The sequence below is a fragment of the Salmo salar genome, chromosome 13 (assembly GCF_965601325.2).
Source record: "Salmo salar chromosome 13, fSalSal1, whole genome shotgun sequence".
In the NCBI taxonomy this organism is placed as follows: domain Eukaryota; kingdom Metazoa; phylum Chordata; class Actinopteri; order Salmoniformes; family Salmonidae; genus Salmo; species Salmo salar.
In genome coordinates, this window is record NC_138303.1 from 92,146,326 (window position 1) to 92,164,460 (window position 18,135).

Below are 18,135 nucleotides of genomic sequence, written 5' to 3' on the forward strand. Positions count from 1 at the left end.
GTGAGACCATATGCTGTTGCGGTTGGCCCTGGGTTCCTCCTAATGCAAGACAATGCTAGACCTCATGTGGCTGGAGTGTGTCAGCAGTTCCTGCAAGAGGAAGGCATTGATGCTATGGACTGGCCCGCCCGTTCCCCAGACCTGAATCCAATTGAGCACATCTGGGACATCATGTCTCGCTCCATCCACCAACGCCACGTTGCACCACAGACTGTCCAGGAGTTGGCGGATGCTTTAGTCCAGGTCTGGGAGGAGATCCCTCAGGAGACCATCCGCCACCTCATCAGGAGCATGCCCAGGCGTTCTAGGGAGGTCATACAGGCACGTGGAGGCAACACACACTACTGAGCCTCATTTTGACTTGTTTTAAGGACATTACATCAAAGTTGGATCAGCCTGTAGTGTGTTTTTACACTTTAATTTTGAGTGTGACTCTAAATCCAGACCTCCATGGGTTGATAAATTGGATTTCCATTGATTATTTTTGTGTGATTTTGTTGTCAGCACATTCAACTATGTAAAGAAAAAAATATTTAATAAGATTATTTCTTTCATTCAGATCTAGGATGTGTTATTTTAGTGTTCCCTTTATTTTTTTGAGCAGTATACATCAAAGAGACTTGTTTATTTTGGACCTGTGCAAATATCTATACACATGAAAGCCTCTGGGTCAAAATGACCCACAGCATCATGTTTGTATACAAAATCTACACAGACATTCCACAACACATCAGTGTGTCCACATTTAGAAGTTATTAGAATAATAGCAAAGACATCAAAACTGTGAAATAACACATATTGAATCATATAGTAAGAAAAAAAGTGTTAAACAAATGAAAATATATTTTAGATTTTAGATTCTTCAAAGTAGCCACCCTTTGCCTTGATGACAGCTTTGCAAACGCTTAGATTCCTCTCAACCAGCTTCATGAGGTAGTCACCTGGAATGCATTTCATTTAACAGGTGTGCCTTGTTAAAAGTTAATTTGTGGAATGTCTTTCCTTCTTAATGCGTTTGAGCCAATCAGTTGTGTTTTGACAAGGTAGGGGTGGTATACAGAAGATAGCCCTATTTGGTAAAAGACCAAGTCCATATTATGGCAAGAACAGCTCAAAGAAGCAAAGAGAAATGACAGCCCATCATTACTTTAAGACATGTAGGTCAGTCAATTTGGAAAATGTCAAGAACTTTGAAAGTTTCTTCAAGTGCAGTTGCAAAAACCATCAAGTTCTATGATAAAACTGGCTCACATGAGGACTGCCACAGGAAAGGAAGACCCAGAGTTACCTCTGCTGCAGAGGATACGTTCTTTAGAGTTACCAGCCTGAGAAATTGGAGCCCAAATAAATGCTTCACAGAGTTCAAGTAACAGACACATCTCAACATCAACTGTTCAGAGCTGACGGCTTGAATCAGGCCTTCATGGTTGGATTGCTGCAAAGAAACCAATACTAAAGGGCACTAATAAGAAGAAGAGACTGCTTTGGCCAAGAAGCATGAGCAATGAACATTAGACCGGTGGAAATCTGTACTTTGGTCTGATGAGTCCAAATTCGAGACTTTTGGTTCCAACCACCGTGTCTTTGTGAGATGCAGAGTAGGCGAATGGATGATCTCTGCATATGTGGTTCCCATCTTGAAGCATGGAGGAGGAGGAGGTGTGATGGTGTGGGGCTGCATTGCTGGTGACACTGTCTGTGATTTATTTAGAATTCAAGGCATACTTAACCAGCATGGCTACCACAGCATTCTGCAGCGATACTCCATCCCACTCTGGTTTGCGCTTAGTGGGACTATAATTTGTTTTTCAACAGAACAATGACCCAACACACCTCCAGGCTGTGTAAAGGCTATTTGACCAAGAAGGAGAGTGATGTAGTGCTGCATCAGATGACCTGGCCTCCACAATCACCAGACCTCAACCCATTTGAGATGGTTTGGGATGAGTTGGTACGCAGAGTGAATAAACAGCAGCCAACAAGTGCTCAGCAAATGTGGGAACTCCTTCAAGACTGTTGGAAAAGCTTTCCAGGTGAAGCTGGTTGAGAGAATGCCAAGAGTGTGCAAAGTTGTCATCAAGGCAAAGGGTGGCTACTTTGAAGACTCTCAAATATATTTTGATTTGTTTCACACATCTTTTGTAGTAAAAATAAAGAAAAACCCTTGAATGAGTAGGTGTGTCCAAACTTTTGACTAGTACTGTATATATAGAATGCATATAATTTTGGCTACTCGTCGTTAAACAGCAGAGATGTGCATTATTTTGTCTTTAAAAAATGTTCCACACGGTGGCACTACAGACCATGAATCATGTATAAAAAAAACTTATTTTAGTGGACTCCGCCTCTCACAGAATCTCATGTGACCAGGACAGAAGCCTCCTCTGTGAAATGAAACAGGGACTTGGAGCGAACGAGTTGTGAAGGATATTGTTTTGCTTTAATCTGTGAAGCTATGTTTAGCAATAAGTGGTTTGAATTTTAATGACTACTGGGTTGCATTGTTACTGTTTGTGGAGACAATGACTACTTCTACAATTTACATCCACTCGCGGATTTATTTGTACTTGTTACTCATGTGTTCCTTCATGCAAGTGTCCTCCGAAGAAATTGTGTATTATATTTCCGAGGAAGTAAACCAGGGTACGTTCGTTGGGAATTTGGCTAAGGATTTGAATCTGAACGTACAAGATATGGAGTCACGAATGTTTCAGCTCGTCTCTGCCTCAAATAAGAGGTACTTCGATGTAAATCTGAAAACGGGAGTCTTGTATGTGACCGAGAGAATCGACCGGGAGGAGCTTTGTCCAAATGCTCGTTCGTGCGCTTTACATCTAGAGGCCATTGTTAATCATCCATTGAGCCTGCATCGGGTGGAGATACATGTTGTGGACATCAATGACAATCCACCCACTTTCCCTGTGAAAGCACACGTCTTTAATATATCTGAATCGGTGCCTCCTGGTGTTAGGTTCTCGTTGATGAGCGCATTGGATCCTGATGTTGGCTCGAATGGGGTAAAAACCTTCACGTTGAGCCCAAATGAGCACTTTTCTTTGGATGTACAGAGCGGTGGAGAGCAACGTTTGTCTGCTGAGTTGGTGTTACAGAAAGCATTAGACCGAGAGAGACAGGCGGTTATCAATCTTTTAGTGACTGCAACTGATGGGGGAAACCCTGCTCGATCCGGGACAATGGCAATTGTAGTTAATGTGTTGGATAACAATGACAATACACCTGTTTTTAGCAGCCCTCTTTACAAAATACGTGTGAATGAAAATGCAGCTCCAGGAACTAAGATTTTAACACTGAATGCCACTGATTTAGATGACGGTCCAAATGGCGAGGTTTTATATCTATTCAGCCGACATGGTCAGGAAAAAAACCTGCATACATTTGCGATTAATCCCATTTCCGGTGACATCACCATCAAAGGAGTCATAGATTTTGAAGAAACTGCTTTTTATGAAATAAGGGCTGAGGCACAGGATAAGGGACAATCTCCAACCAACACTCATTGTAAAGTGTTGGTTGAAGTAGTTGATGTTAATGACAACGTGCCAGAGATAAGTGTTACGTCATTGTTGCCCACGGTGAGGGAAAATGTTACATCTGGCACTGTTATAGCACTCGTTACTGTAATAGATAAAGATGGAGGAAACAATGGGAAGGTGAACTGTAGATTAGTCGGCGAATCACCTTTCAATCTTCAAACTTCGTATCGTAATTATTACTCTCTCGTTCTCAACGGCGCATTGGATAGAGAGAGTGACTCACAATACAATGTCACCATCATAGCAACAGATGAAGGGACTCCTCCTCTGTCTAGCACAAGCGTTACCACGGTTTATATTTCTGATGTAAATGATAATGCACCACGTTTCGCAGACAGAACCCTCAATGTGTACGTCAAGGAAAATGCACCCACTGGAGCGCTCATGTACACTGTGTCCGCATATGATCCAGACGCTAATGAAAACGCCCAGGTGAGGTATTCAGACTTGAACAGCCACTCAAAGGGAGCTGTAGGTTCTCATTTAGTCAGTATTAACTCATTAAATGGTGAACTTTACAGCTTGCAATCTTTTAACTACGAGGAGTTGAAAAAGTTTGAATTTCAAGTTCAGGCTACAGACTCTGGTGTTCCTCCTCTAAGCAGCAACGTCACTGTCAACGTTTTTATCTTGGATGAGAATGACAACAGTCCTGTGATTCTCCCGCCCTATTCTGACCAAGGCTCCGTTCATTCTGAGAACATTCCTTATTCTGCTGAAGCGGGATACTTTGTGGCCAAGATCAGGGCTGTAGACGCCGACTCTGGTTATAATGCGCTGCTTTCTTATCACATCTCTGAACCAAAGGGGACCAATCTATTCAGAATAGGAACCAACAACGGAGAAATACAGACTAAGAGACGCATGAGTGACAATGACTTGAAAACTCACCCGTTGGTCATTCTGGTGTCTGATAATGGAGAACCTTCCCTGTCTGCGACTGTGTCTATTGATGTTGTGGTCGTTGAAAGTACAGATGACATGCAGACAACTTTCAGACAACTGCCTGTAAAGGAGGAGAGTTTCTCAGATTTAAATCTGTATCTGCTCGTCGCCATTGTGTCAGTATCAGTGATATTTCTACTGAGCCTCATCAGTTTAATAGTTGTAAAATGCCACAGGACAGACGGCAGTTTCAGCAGGTACAGCGCCCCCATGATCACCACCCACCCTGACGGGAGCTGGTCTTACTCCAAATCTACTCAGCAGTATGACGTGTGTTTCAGCTCTGACACAATGAAGAGTGACGTAGTAGTTTTCCCCACGCCGTTTTCATCTGCTGATGGCGAGCTGATCAGCATTAATGGCGGGGATACTTTTCAAAGGACAAGAACGCTTCCTAGTAGTGAGAAGGTGAGCTATTGTTTTCTTTAATGACCCCCTATTTAATTCATTCACTGTTTATGGATTTGGCTTATATAAAAATGTTGTTGGATGATTATTGACAGTGACATTGAGTATGGTTACATGCACACAATAGTACGATTATTGTGGATAGTCAGATTAATATAATAGTTAAATTAAAACTTTTGCATGCTTTGCAAGAAGAACAATTTCCCGAATAATCTTTACAATCAGGCTACCTGATGGCACTCTGATGAATGCAGAAAATCCCCAATCAAAATATACGTTCTACCACATCGACCATGTTATTTTTGGGAAACATATTTGATTCTAAGATCGACATAACGTTTGTATGTGAAAAAAAAACTTCTAAGACGCGTACATTCAGTTGTTCCAAACTCACTTCACTCGTGATAAAGAGGGAGGCTCGCTCGGCTGGTGCTAGCACATGCGCAGATCAAACACACAGCTGGAACGCCGATAAAGGTGTTTACATGTCCTAATAATTCTACAGATTCCTTAGAAAATCAGATGTTTTAATCGGCGCATGCTTACTTCTATTTTGACCTTACGCTGATTAAGATAAACAGAGTAAAGTGTTTACATGACTATTGCATAATCTGGCTAATGGCACAATCCGTTTAATATCGAATTATTAGTGTGCATGTAAATATAAGCCTATACATTGTCTTCGATTGTGAAGATTTCACATAACAGCTACTGCTGCTTCATCATACGTGGTGTTAGACCTTTAGAGCAGGGCTGTCAAACTCATTCCACGGAGGGCATAGTGTCTGCGGGGTTTAGTTTTTTCATTTCAATTTAGACCTAGGTGAAGGGAGTTCTCCAAATTAAATGTATTTATAAAGCTTTACATCGGCAGATGTTACAAAGTGCTGAACAGAAACCCAGCCTAAAACCCCAAACATCAAGCAATGTAGATGTAAAAGCACGGTGGCTAGGAAATTACTGACCTTACTAGTTACTGACCTTACAAATTACTGACCTTACAAATTATTGACCTTAATTCATCAATCAAGTACAAGGGGGGAGCGAAAACCAGCATAGTTTTGTATAGGCCTATTTCAGCACCCCGGGGTGGACAGCAGCATCAGTACTGATGTATAGTATAGTCCTATTTCAGCACCACCGGTGTGGACAGCAGCATCAGTACTGATGTATAGTCCTATTTCAGCACCACCGGTGTGGATAGCAGCATCAGTACTGATATATAGTATAGTCCTATTTCAGCACCACCAGTGTGGACAGCAGCATCAGTACTGAGGTATAGTATAGGTCTATTTCAGCACCACCAAGCTATAGCAAAACATCAATCAATCAATCAAATTTATTTATAAAGCCCTTTTTACATCAGCTGATGTCCAAAAGTGTTGTACAGAAACCCAGCCTAAAACCGCAAACAGCAAGCAATGCAGATTTAGAAGCACAGTGGCTAGGAAAAACTCCCTAGAAAGGCCGGATCCTAGGAAGAAACCTAGAGAGGAACCAGGCTATGAGGGGTGGCCAGTCCTCTTCTGGCTGGGCCGGGTGGAGATTATAAGAGAACATGGCCAAGATGTTCAAACATTCATAGATGACCAGCAGGGTCAGATAATAATAATCACAGTGGTTGTAGAGGGTGCAACAGGTCAGCACCTCAGGAGAAAATGTCTGTTGGCTTTTCATAGCCGATCATTCAGTTAGAGACAGCAGGTGTGGTAGAGAGAGAGTCCAAAACAGCAGGTCCAGGACAAGGTAGCACGTCCAGTGAACAGGTCAGGGTTCCATAGCCGCAGGCAGAACAGTTGAAACTGGAGCAGCAGCATGACCAGGTGGACTGGGGACAGCAAGGAGTCATCAGGCCAGGTAGTCCTGAGGCATGGTCCTATGGCTCAGGTCATCCAAGAGAAGAGAGAGAGAGAGAGAGAGAAAGAGAGAGAGAGAGAGAGAGAATGAGAAAGAGAGAGAAATAATTAGAGGGAGCATAGTTAAATTCACACAGGACACCGGATAAGACAGGAGAAATACACTGGAGGCTGAGACGAGGGGTCGGGAGACACTGTGGCCCTGTTCTGATGATACCCACGGACAGGGCCAAACAGGCAGGATATAACCCCACCCACTTTGTATAAGCACAGCCTCCACACCACTTGAGGGATATCTCCAACCACCAACCTACTACCCTGAGACAAGGCCGAGTGTAGCCCACCAAGATCTCCCCGACTGCACGAACCCGAGGGGGGCGCCAACCCGGACAGGAAGATCACGTCAATGACTCAACCCACTCAAGTGATGCACCCCTCCTAGGGACGGCATGGAAGAGCACCAGTAAGCCAGTGACTCAGCTCCCGCAATAAGGTTAGAGGCAGAGAATCCCAGTGGAGAGAGGGGAACCGGCCAGGAAGAGAAAGAAGGGAGATTCGTCACTCCAGTGCCTTTCAGTTCACCTTCACACCCCTGGGCCAGACTACACTCAATCATAGGACCTACCGAAGACATGAGTCTTCAATAAAGACTTAAAGTTCGAGACCGAGTCTGCGTCTCTCACATGGATAGGTGGACCATTCCATAAAAATGGATCTCTATAGGAGAAAGCCCTGCCTCCAGCTGTTTGCTTAGAAATTCTAGGGACAGTAAGGAGGCCTGAGTCTTATGACCGTAGCGTAGGTATAGGTATGTACGGCAGGACCAAAGCGGAAATATAGGTAGGAGCAAGCCCATGTAATGCTTTGTAGGTTAGTAAAACCTTGAAATCAGCCCTAGCCTAAACAGGAAGCCAGTGTAGAGAGGCTAGCACTGGAGTAATATGATCAAATCTTTTGGTTCTAGTCAAGATTCTTGCAGCCGTGTTTAGCACTGACTGAAGTTTATTTAGTGCTTTATCTGGGTAACCGGAAAGTAAAGCATTGCAGTAGGCTAATCTGGAAGTGACGAAAGCATTGATACATTTTTCTGCGTCGTTTTTGGACAGAAGGTTTCTGATTTTTGCAATGTTACGAAGATGGAAAAAAAGCTGTCCTTGAAACAGTCTTGATATGTTCGTCAAAAGAGAGGTCCTTCACAGTTTTATTTGAGATGACTGTACAACCATCAAGATTAATTGTCAGATCCAACACAAGATCTCTTTGTTTCTTGGGACCTAGACCTTGCATCTCTGTTTTGTCTGAGTTTAAAAGTAAAACATTTGCCGCCATCCACTTCCTTATGTCTGGATCACAGACTTCCAGAGAGGGCAATTTTGGGGCTTCAGCATGTTTCATCGAAATGTACAGCTGTGTATCGTCCGCATAGCAGTGAGCGTTAACATGTTTCCAAATGACATCACCAAGAGGTCAAATGTATAGTGAAAACAATAGTGGTCCTAAAACGGAACCTTGAGGTACACCGAAATGTATAGTTGATTTGTCAAAAGACAAACCATCCACAGAGACAAACTGATATCTTTCTGACAGATAAGATCTAAACCAGGCCAGAACTTGTCCGTGTAGACCAATTTGGGTTTCCAATCTCTCCAAAAGAATGTGGTGATCAATGATATCAAAAGCAGCACTAAGGTCTAGGAGCACGAGGACAGATGCAGAGCCTTGGTCTGACGCCATTAAAAGGTAATTTACCACCTTCACCAGTGCAGTCTCAGTGCTATGATGGGGTCTAAAACCAGACAAGCATTTCGTATACATTGTTTATCTTCAGGAAGGCAGTGAGATGCTGTGCAACAGCTTCTCTAAACTTTTTGAGAGGAATGGGAGATTCGCTATAGGCCGATAGTTTTTTAAAATATTTTCTGGGTCAAGGTTTGGCTTTTTCAAGAGAGGCTTTATTACTGCAACTTTTAGTGAGTTTAGTGAGTGGTACACATCCGGTGGATAGGGAGCCATTTGTTATATTCAACATAGGAGGGTCAAGCACAGGAAGCAGCTCTTTCAGTAGTTTAGTTGGAATAGGGTCCAGTATCCAGCTTGAAGGTTTAGAGGCCAAGACAATTTTCATCAATGTGTGTGTCAAGAGATAGAGTATTAAAACACTTGAGTGTCTCCCTTGATCCTAGGTCCTGGCAGTGTTGTGCAAACTCAGGACAACTGAGCTTTGGAGAAATACGCATATTTAAAGAGGAGTCCGTAATTTGCTTTCTAATGATCATGATCTTTTCGTCAAAGAAGTTCATGAATTTATCACTGCTGAAGTGAACGCCATCCTCTCTTGGGAATGCTGCGTGTCAGTTAACTTTATGGCAGTATCAAAAGTAAATGTTGGATTGTTCTTAGTCTCCTCAATTAAGTTGGAAAATAGGATGATCGAGCAGCATGGAGGGCTCTTCGATACTGTACAGCTGTCACGCCCTGACCATAGAGAGCCTTTTATTCTCTATGTTGGTTAGGTCAGGGTGTGACTAGGGTGGGTTATCTAGGTTGTTTTATGTCTATGTTGGCCTGGTATGGTTCCCAATCAGAGGCAGCTGTTTATCGTTGTCTCTGATTGGGGATCATATTTAGGCAGCCATTTCCCCACTGGTTTTTGTGGGATCTTATTTTGAGTATGCTGCACCTCTTATGTTCTGGTTCGTTGTTTGTTTCCTTTTTGTTTTGTAAGTTTCACAAAAAATAAAGATGTGGAACTCCGAGCACGCTGCGCCTTGGTCTGTCTCTCCACACAACCGCAACAACGGCACTGTCTTTCCAAGCTAGTCGCAAGACTTCCAGTTTGGTGTAGTGCCATTTCCGTTCAAATTTTCTGGAAGCTTGCTTCAGGGCTCGGGTATTTTCTGTATACCAGGGAGCTAGTTACTTATGACAACTGTTTTTGTTTTTAGGGGTGCGACTGCATCTATGGTATTATGCAAGGTTACATTTAGTTCCTCAGTTAGGTGGTCAACCGACTTTTGTACTCTTACGTCCTTGGGTAGTTGGAGGGAGTCTAGAAGGGCATCTAGGAATATTTGTGTTGTCCGAGAATTTATAGCACGACTTTTGATGATCATTGGTTGGGGTCTGAGCAGATTATTTGTTGCGATTGCAAACGTAATAAAATGGTGGTCCGATAGTCCAGGATTATGAGGAAAAACATTAGATCCACAATATTTATTCCACGGGACAAAACTAGGTCCAGAGTATGACTGTGGCAGTGAATAGGTCCGGAGACATGTTGGACAAAACCCATTGAGTTGATGATGGCTCCGAAAGCCTTTTGGAGTGAGTCTGTGGACTTTTCCATGTGAATATTTAAGTCACCAAAAATGTGAATATTATCTGCCATGAATACAAGGTCTGATAGGAATTCAGGGAACTCAGTGAGGAACGCTGTATACGGACCAGGAGGCCTGTAAACAGTAGTTATAAGTGAGTGAGTAGGCTGCATAGATTTCGTGACTAGAAGCTCAAAAGACGAAAACGCAGTCATTCTTTTTTTTTGTAAATTGAAATATGCTATCGTAAATGTTAGCAACACCTGGTGGAGGTCGTGTAGAACCATGTCCAGATAAAGCGTCCGGGCTGAAAAAGTTGAGCGAGGGAAAAAATAAAAAAATAAAACCGTAATTAAAAAGTAAAAACCGTAAAGTTGTCAGGTAGCAAAGAAAAGTTAGCATCAAACCGCACAGCAGCACGTAAACAAGTCTACAAGTCCACATCAGCATTCTGCACTCTCCTAATTTACTGTTGTTTGTCAAACATAGATCAACACAAAACTCAGCCTTTCCATTCTTACCATATTTATATAGGCTTTAAGATTATATTGAAGATTATATTGCACAACTTTACTGAACTGAACTTTAATCAGTTTGGTTCCAGATGGATGGGAATATCGTCTTTAACCAAGTTTCCATCCACAGTTTTTATGCGAGTAAAGTCATACCATATATACAATTTTTTTTATGACAGCTGTGATGGAAACAGGAAGTTTCGGTACAGTTTTATAAATCCCAACGGATAATTTGTTGGTTTGACATGGTGGGATCTTTTTCTGTCGGTAAAATTAATAATGCGCGAAATTTGTGCCTTTATGCGCAAATATTGATACAGTATAATAACCATCATATCTAAGTAACTTGGAGTCACGTTATTATATGGCGGGTGGTCCTCCCACTACGATTTAGGAAACCATACAATTTATTAGGCTACAGATGAAACTTCACAGGGTGGTGAAAGTGAACTGTGATCTTGATGCTCCTTTCCAATACATTTTGAGGGTCTTATTCTGATGATCGATGCTTGACTGCGTTTGACAAATAAAAATGTTCTATCTCTTATCCATAATAATCTCATAATATAGACTATACTGCACAGCCTACCTGTATCTGAGATGTATTTACTCTATACCCTAACAAACTGCATGCTTTCCCGAGTAGTATTGGGAGGACCACACAGACTTTTCATGACTCCAAGTTTATTTCAGTATGATAGTTATTATATCAATATTTGCGCATAAAAACGTTTCCAAAGCCATTTCTCGCATAATTAATTTTACTGACACAAAAAGATCCCAGCTTGTCTAGTGTATTCTGTCTTGTCTACATTTGAAATGTTTACCGAATAATGTTGTGTTTCTGTCAGGCCTGTCATGACATTTTTATCCGACATGAACTTTACAGCATAAAAAGGTTGGATGGAAACTTGGTTAGTATGTCACTTATTTAGCTGTGTGATTATGAACTAGGGCAGTGCATTACTGCAGTTCACAGAGGCTCCTAATGGTAGTGATGCCCTTTACACCTCCACCCTAAAGCTTCTAATGGACTTTCACATTTAACTACTGTAATTGGTATTAATGTGAATATATAATAATTATTCTTATTAGCTCGAGTACCGTAAGTACAGTACAATCTCAATGTCAGTGTGTCAGTTAATCATGCAAGTTAATCGACATAGATTCAGTCTTATGGTATACCGTGCTCATTATCCATCTCTGTGCATGGCCACTGTGGATGGGTCTGTGTTTAGAGACAGCCACAGATGTGCGGCCTGCCTGTTCACCTCACAAGTCAACCTCCATATAATCATGTTAACCTTTCTTTGCCTGCTCTGTATTTGTTCTGTGTCTGTGTTTGTCACAGCTTGTGTAGCCATTCTGTCATGGCCTCTCAGGGAACAAAGATAATATAGCCGTCATTCTAAGGTCCAGAGGGGACTGTGACAATGTATACTGATCCAATTCATTCAAACTTACATGTAAACTTCCCATTGACATCGATGCATGATTTCAGCTTATACCATGGCATTGTTGAATACTCCCTTCTGATTGGCATGAAGGGCATTCTAGAGAGTGCATTATTTCCCTATAATTGCCTATACTCTATGCCACTGAGCTCAGCTCTGACTGTGTGTTGTGGTTCTCACTGAGGATAGGTAATGATAGCATGTTTCTGTAATGCCATCCCATGGGTCAGTTGTGCATGAGTCCTTGACAGAGGACATGGATGACTCCAGCTGTAAGTGGGTCAGGCCTGTGGTTCCGCCTGGCCCATCTGGCAGAGAGAGATACATGGATTAGAGGGTCTTGGGTCTGCAAGCCGGAGCACTGGAGCAATCCCACTTGCATTATGTGTGGAAGGCAGTAGGATTCACTCTCACTGCTGCATTCAGAGCGATACTGCAGCCTCGCTCCCCAGAGACACGCCTGGGCTAGAGCCCTGCTCCTCTTTCTCTGTCTTTCTCTGTCTCTCTCTCTCTCTCTCCATCTTGCTCTCTCTCTCTGTCTCCCTGTTTCTCTCCTTCTCTCTCTCTCTCTCTCTTTCTCTCTCTCTGTCTTTCTCTGTCTCCCTGTCTCTCTCTCCTTCGCTCTCTCTCTCTCCGTCTTGCTCTCTCTCTCTCTGTCTCTCTCTCTCTGTCTCTCTCTCCGTCTTGCTCTCTCTCTTTGTCTCTGTCTCTCTCTCGCTCTGTCTCTTTCCCTTTCTTTTCTCTCTGTTTTCACAGATTTCACAGTGTCTTCTATCACCATATAGAAGCAGGATCTCGTTAAATGTGTTCTACACTTTTTTTCTCTAACTCTTTGTAAGTACTTCTAGAGTCATTCTGAACCAATTGAGGAGATTGAATCAAATTGTGCTCCTCCTTAATCACCTCCTCCCTGAGAGCAGGAGATTACACAGAGCCCACTTCTATGTTGGGTGGCTGGGATGAGGATTATGATAAAGGCATTTTTTCACTTGTTGACCTTACAGATGAAGTGTGTCTCACACGGAGATGACACATCTCACAAAGTGGCTGTATATGACAATATTTAATTTACTTTTTATCCCGTATTAGTTGAAATTGAGAGTGTATGGTACATTCCTATTGTGTGATTTGATTTCCCCAGTCCACTCCCTGAGCTGATAGATTACATTTCTCTGGGAGTCGTACTGCTGGTGCTCTGGGGCACCACAGGGACAATTACCCATGCTATATTAACACTATTGTTCAGATAGCATCCACGAAAATAGTGAGTTTCTAAACTTTGTCTGTCTTTAGTTAGTAGTGCTGTAAGGCTGTCAAAGGAAGAGAGATAATCAAGTCCCTGCAGTGCAGCAAAGACAGAGGAGAGGAGAGGAGAGGAGAGGAGAGGAGAGGAGAGGAGAGGAGAGGAGAGGAGAGGAGAGGAGAGGAGAGGAGAGGAGAGGAGAGGAGGATATCCTTTCATGCCTTCTTCTTTTGTTTGTACCTTAAGCAAGCCTGCTCCAAATGCCCAAGGGAATTCAGGAAGAATTTTACAATCATATTAATAGACTGATATATTTGGAAACATCTGTGTTTAATTTATGCTGAGTACTGCATTAAGGAGGGTGTGTAATGTAATATGCAGAGTCACACACACGAATTCTCACACACATTGGCTTGCAGGCTGTGTAGGATGCCTGCCAGTAATATTCCACTCTGTATTTCTCCACTGCACCACTGAAGCCAGATATAGGGCTATGCTGGGGGAAAGGTGTGGCTTCAGATACACACACTGTCACATGCAGGTCTCTCTCTCTTTTCTCATCCCCCACCTTCTTTTATTGTGTCCTTCCCTACCTCATTCTCTTCCTATTTCCCTTTTTTCTCTCTCTTTTCGCCATCTCTCTCCACTCCGTGCCACAACACCTGTGTGTTGCTTGGACAGATGATTCACAAATGTCAACTCTTCTATCGGTCATGCATCTCTTTATGTATTATTCAGCAGGGCCAGTGGGGAGGCAGCAGCATCCCTCTTACAAAAATGGTCATCCGTAGCCATCTATCTACCGTTATACAACCATCATTAGTCCACCCTCATCCATTAGTCTGCTCACATCAAAAGGTCATGGGTCAGAGCCAAGGGCATAACATCATTACAGATCAGTACGAGAGAGAGAGAGTGACTGACTGAAAGATGGATGGATAGAGAGAGAACACACACAGAGCTACACCTAGATATCCCTTTATCTGTAGTATATCACGGCTGTAAGTACGTGATGTGTTTCTAGTCATTTCATTGTCTTCTCTAAGATGTGCAGTATGTTCTTTATTATGCATTTCTATAGCTGCAAGGCCCAGGTCATGATAATCTAGTGTTTCGATCAGTCAGTCTTTGCATGGCTTGGCTGGTATGTTTCTGTCGAGGGCTGCAGGTGGCAGACCAAGCTAAGCCGAGCTGGGTGCATTGGCTGCTAGCAAGTTCACTGGCGCCCTCTGTCTGTGTAGTGGTGGTGATGGAAGGGGGAAGGATGGGAGTTGTCTCTGGAAGTGTCTTTAGAAGGCTCCAATTTTAGATGTCTTACTCAGCCAAGAGATTTATCCATTAGAACTCCTCAGTGCTTGAAATTGTTTGTAGAGGTCTACCTTTTTTACGTGTCACTGATCCCCCACAATTTCTGTGTGATGGATGTTCTCTTTACCATGTTATGCATCAGCAGAGACACAGACAAAAATAAACACTGACTCAAGGCAGGCTGGTTTATATTACTATGTCATAATAAATCCAGTTGACCTTGGAGGTTATGTATATGATGCAGATTTCATTCATCTGCTGCCACATTCTGTGCAAGTCAGGATTTATCTCCTTGTATAAAGTTCACTAGCAGCTAGTTTTGTATGAGTAAGGTACTGTTCCGGTTATTGTACTAAGACAAACCAATCTCTCAATCCATAGGAGAATGAATACAGGTGTAGTTGTTGGTTAAATGTAATATTCATTGTCACGTGCTTGACGTAGATATACAGTACCAGTCAAAAGTTTGGACACACCTACTCATTCCAGGGTTTTTCTTTATTTTTACTATTTTCTACATTGTAGAATAATAGTGAAGACCTCAAAACTATGAAATAACACATATGGAATCATGTAGTAAACAAAAAAGTGTTAAACAAATCCAAATACTTTTTATATTTGAGATTCTTCAAAGTAGCCACCCTTTACCTTGATGACAATGTAGAAAATAGTACAAATAAAGAAAAACCCTGGAATGAGTAGGTGTGTCCAAACTTTTGGCTGGTTCTGTATAATAACACAGACTTAGGAACTAATATACCTGAATTGCTCCTCTGATAGCTAGATATATTGAGGTGTTCAGATAGACAGGGCAGAATTCATCAGGCACTGTGAAATGGGCACTATGTTGGGACCTCATACAATACTGCAGTGAGTAATGGACACTAGAGGGCACCCACTGTCAGATCTAGTCTGTGATCACACCCTTCAGCTGCAGGCTGCGGCAGTGTCCAGTCTCAGCTTGAGAACAAGAGAGGGGGGAGAGAAAGAGCTGGATAAATAAATGGAACAAGTGGGAGAAAGGAGAGAGAGAGAGAGAGAGAGAGAGAGAGAGAGAGAGAGGAGAGAGAGAGAGAGAGAGAGAGAGAGAGAGAGAGAGAGAGAGAGAGAGAGAGAGAGGAGAGAGAGAGAGAGAGAGAGGAGAGAGAGAGAGAGAGAGAGAGAGAGAGAGAGAGAGAGAGAGAGAGAGAGAGAGAGAGAGAGAGAGAGAGAGAGAGAGAGAGAGAGAGAGAGAGAGAGAGAGAGGAGAGAGAGAGAGAGAGAGAGAGAGAGAGAGAGAGAGAGAGAGAGAGGAGAGAGAGAGAGAGAGAGAGAGAGAGAGAGAGAGAGAGAGAGAGAGAGAGAGAGATGAGAGAGAGAGAGAGAGTTTGTGTGTCCCCAGTTGCGTGTCCCCAGTTGCTCTTGCATGAGGGTAATATTCTGCTGTGGTGGGGCTGTCTGTCTGCCGTTGGTGAGGGAGCTGTTCTGCTGTGGTGGGGGCTGTCTGTCTGCCGTTGCTGAGGGAGCTGTTCTGCTGTGGGAGGGGCTGTCTGTCTGCCGTTGGTGAGGGTGCTGTTCTGCTGTGGTGGGGCTGTCTGTCTGTCGTTGGTGAGGGGTGCTGTTCTGCTGTGGGGGGGGCTGTCTGTCTGCCGTTGGTGAGGGAGCTGTTCTGCTGTGGTGGGGGCTGTCTGTCTGTCGTTGGTGAGGGAGCTGTTCTGCTGTGGTGGGGGCTGTCTGTCTGTTGTTGCTGAGGGAGCTGTTCTGCTGTGGTGGGGGCTGTCTGTCTACTCTTTCAGATGTGTGCACCTCGCTGAAATCCAGTACACTTACATAAGCGAGGAGGTCAGGGCAAAAGTGAAACAAGGATCCTCAGAGAGAGATGGAGGGCATGTCTGAACTCTGGTGTCTCGACCACTTTGGGTGTGAGGTCAGATGCTAAAAAGAATGTATCACTTTCTGGAGTTCATAGATCATCATTATGTTGTGTCAACATGAAGGGGGAATGGAGCGACGCCATCAGCCTTTAATCCACTTAGACAGACCCCTCTCCCCCTACTCACTGTCCTGTGTCCTCCCCTGTCCATCTCGCTCTATCTATATGTATCTCTCTAGTTGAAATTCAAATATTATTATAAATATTATTGACAGGAGAGGTACCATCCAATGTTGCAAAAAGCCATTTATAGTACACAGAAATAACACACAAGACATTGCACAAGTAATCAAAATACCACACAGAATAAAAGATTGGACTGGAAATGGATGTTCATTCCCAACTCTATGCTCGTACTCTCTCTTCTATCTCTCTCTCTCTCTCTCTCTCTCTCTCTCTCTCTCTCCTCTCTGTCTCTGTTTCTCTCTCTCTCTCTCTGTGTCTCTCTCTTTCTTTCATTCTCACTCGAAGAAGTATTTATATTTTCACTTTGTGTTTGCACAGAATCATTTTGAATTTTCTAAGAGGCACAGTTCTGGGACGCAAAGACAACCCCCTGACAGTTTTGCAGTAACTTTTTGTATGTTGAGTTTTGGAATTTGCTATTTTTATAGAACAGGAGAAATGTACCTATCTCTTCAACTCACACTTTTGAGATCTCTTTCACACACTGTATCTACAGTATCTGTGTACTCTTTATTGTGTTTCTGTCTTTCCATCTTTCTTCCTGTCTGTGTCAGATATCTTCCTGGTCTTGTTGATGAAAAGCAGACCCAGGTCATTAGTACACAGTGTCACTTAGTGTTCCTGTGAAATCTGTTCTGGACCTGCCGTTCTTGACTCACTAGGAAGGGTTGTGTTTTATATACACAGTGAGGATGATATATCTCAGAGTCTACAACAGGAAAAGGCTCTTATTTACAACGTGGAAAACAGATGAGGCAGCTGCCTGACAAGCTCCTTAAAAGAGACAATTAGATAGACAAGATTTAAGATATGAGCCAGGATTGTTCTGCCGTGTGTGTAATTGATAGGATTGTGTTGTTTTTCAGGCAGTGATAACCATTCCCTCCAGCTGAAAGACTAAATGTCATGTTGTTCTCTAATCTCATGTCAACAGATGAAAATCAGGATATAAAACCAGGAGATGACTAATTCTTTAAATGATTTAGTTACTGCTACCCTTATTTGTTAGTGTAAAGTTGGGAAATGATGCAAACTGTCTAAGTGGAACCATTCCAGATGTCATTTGTCCCTTTGGTTCTTCAGTATCCAACACCATAACATGGCATGATTGATAAACGTTTATTACTGGTGTGCATCAACAGAATCTCTAGAATAGATTGGCTATGTTAGATATGTCTATGTGACCTTTCCACCCAGTATTCCTTTGCGAGTCCAGCTCAGAGTTCTCGTTTCCTCTTCTTGTGATGGGGTCAGGGTGTCTTGGTCAGCCAGAGTTGTTCGGATGTGGGTTATCCCTTGCATGTGGCGAGGACTGCGGATATGGGCTGGTCTGTAGTCCGCTGCTTACTGCTGGAATAATTCACCCAGATCCCAAGATCCCCTGGTTCGCTCTGAATGATCTGTCCTCACACTGACACATAGCCTTGCTTGGGTTTA

The 18,135-nt window shown here is 42.9% G+C and overlaps 1 protein-coding gene across 5 annotated transcripts in view; it reads left to right on the plus strand.

Moving 5' to 3' along the window:
• The window catches only part of LOC106568101 (protocadherin alpha-C2), a 77,176-nt gene that overhangs the window by 29,828 nt on the left and 29,213 nt on the right, over positions 1-18,135 (plus strand). Inside the window, exon 1 of one of the 5 annotated variants that reach the window (XM_045692361.2) lies at positions 2,326-4,907. The exons of the other annotated variants lie outside the window; for them this stretch is intronic. Coding sequence (XP_045548317.2) covers positions 2,523-4,907 — 2,385 coding nt within the window. The 5' untranslated portion in view covers positions 2,326-2,522. Of the gene's footprint in view, positions 1-2,325; positions 4,908-18,135 lie in introns of those variants that run through there. 5 annotated transcript variants of the gene reach the window in all.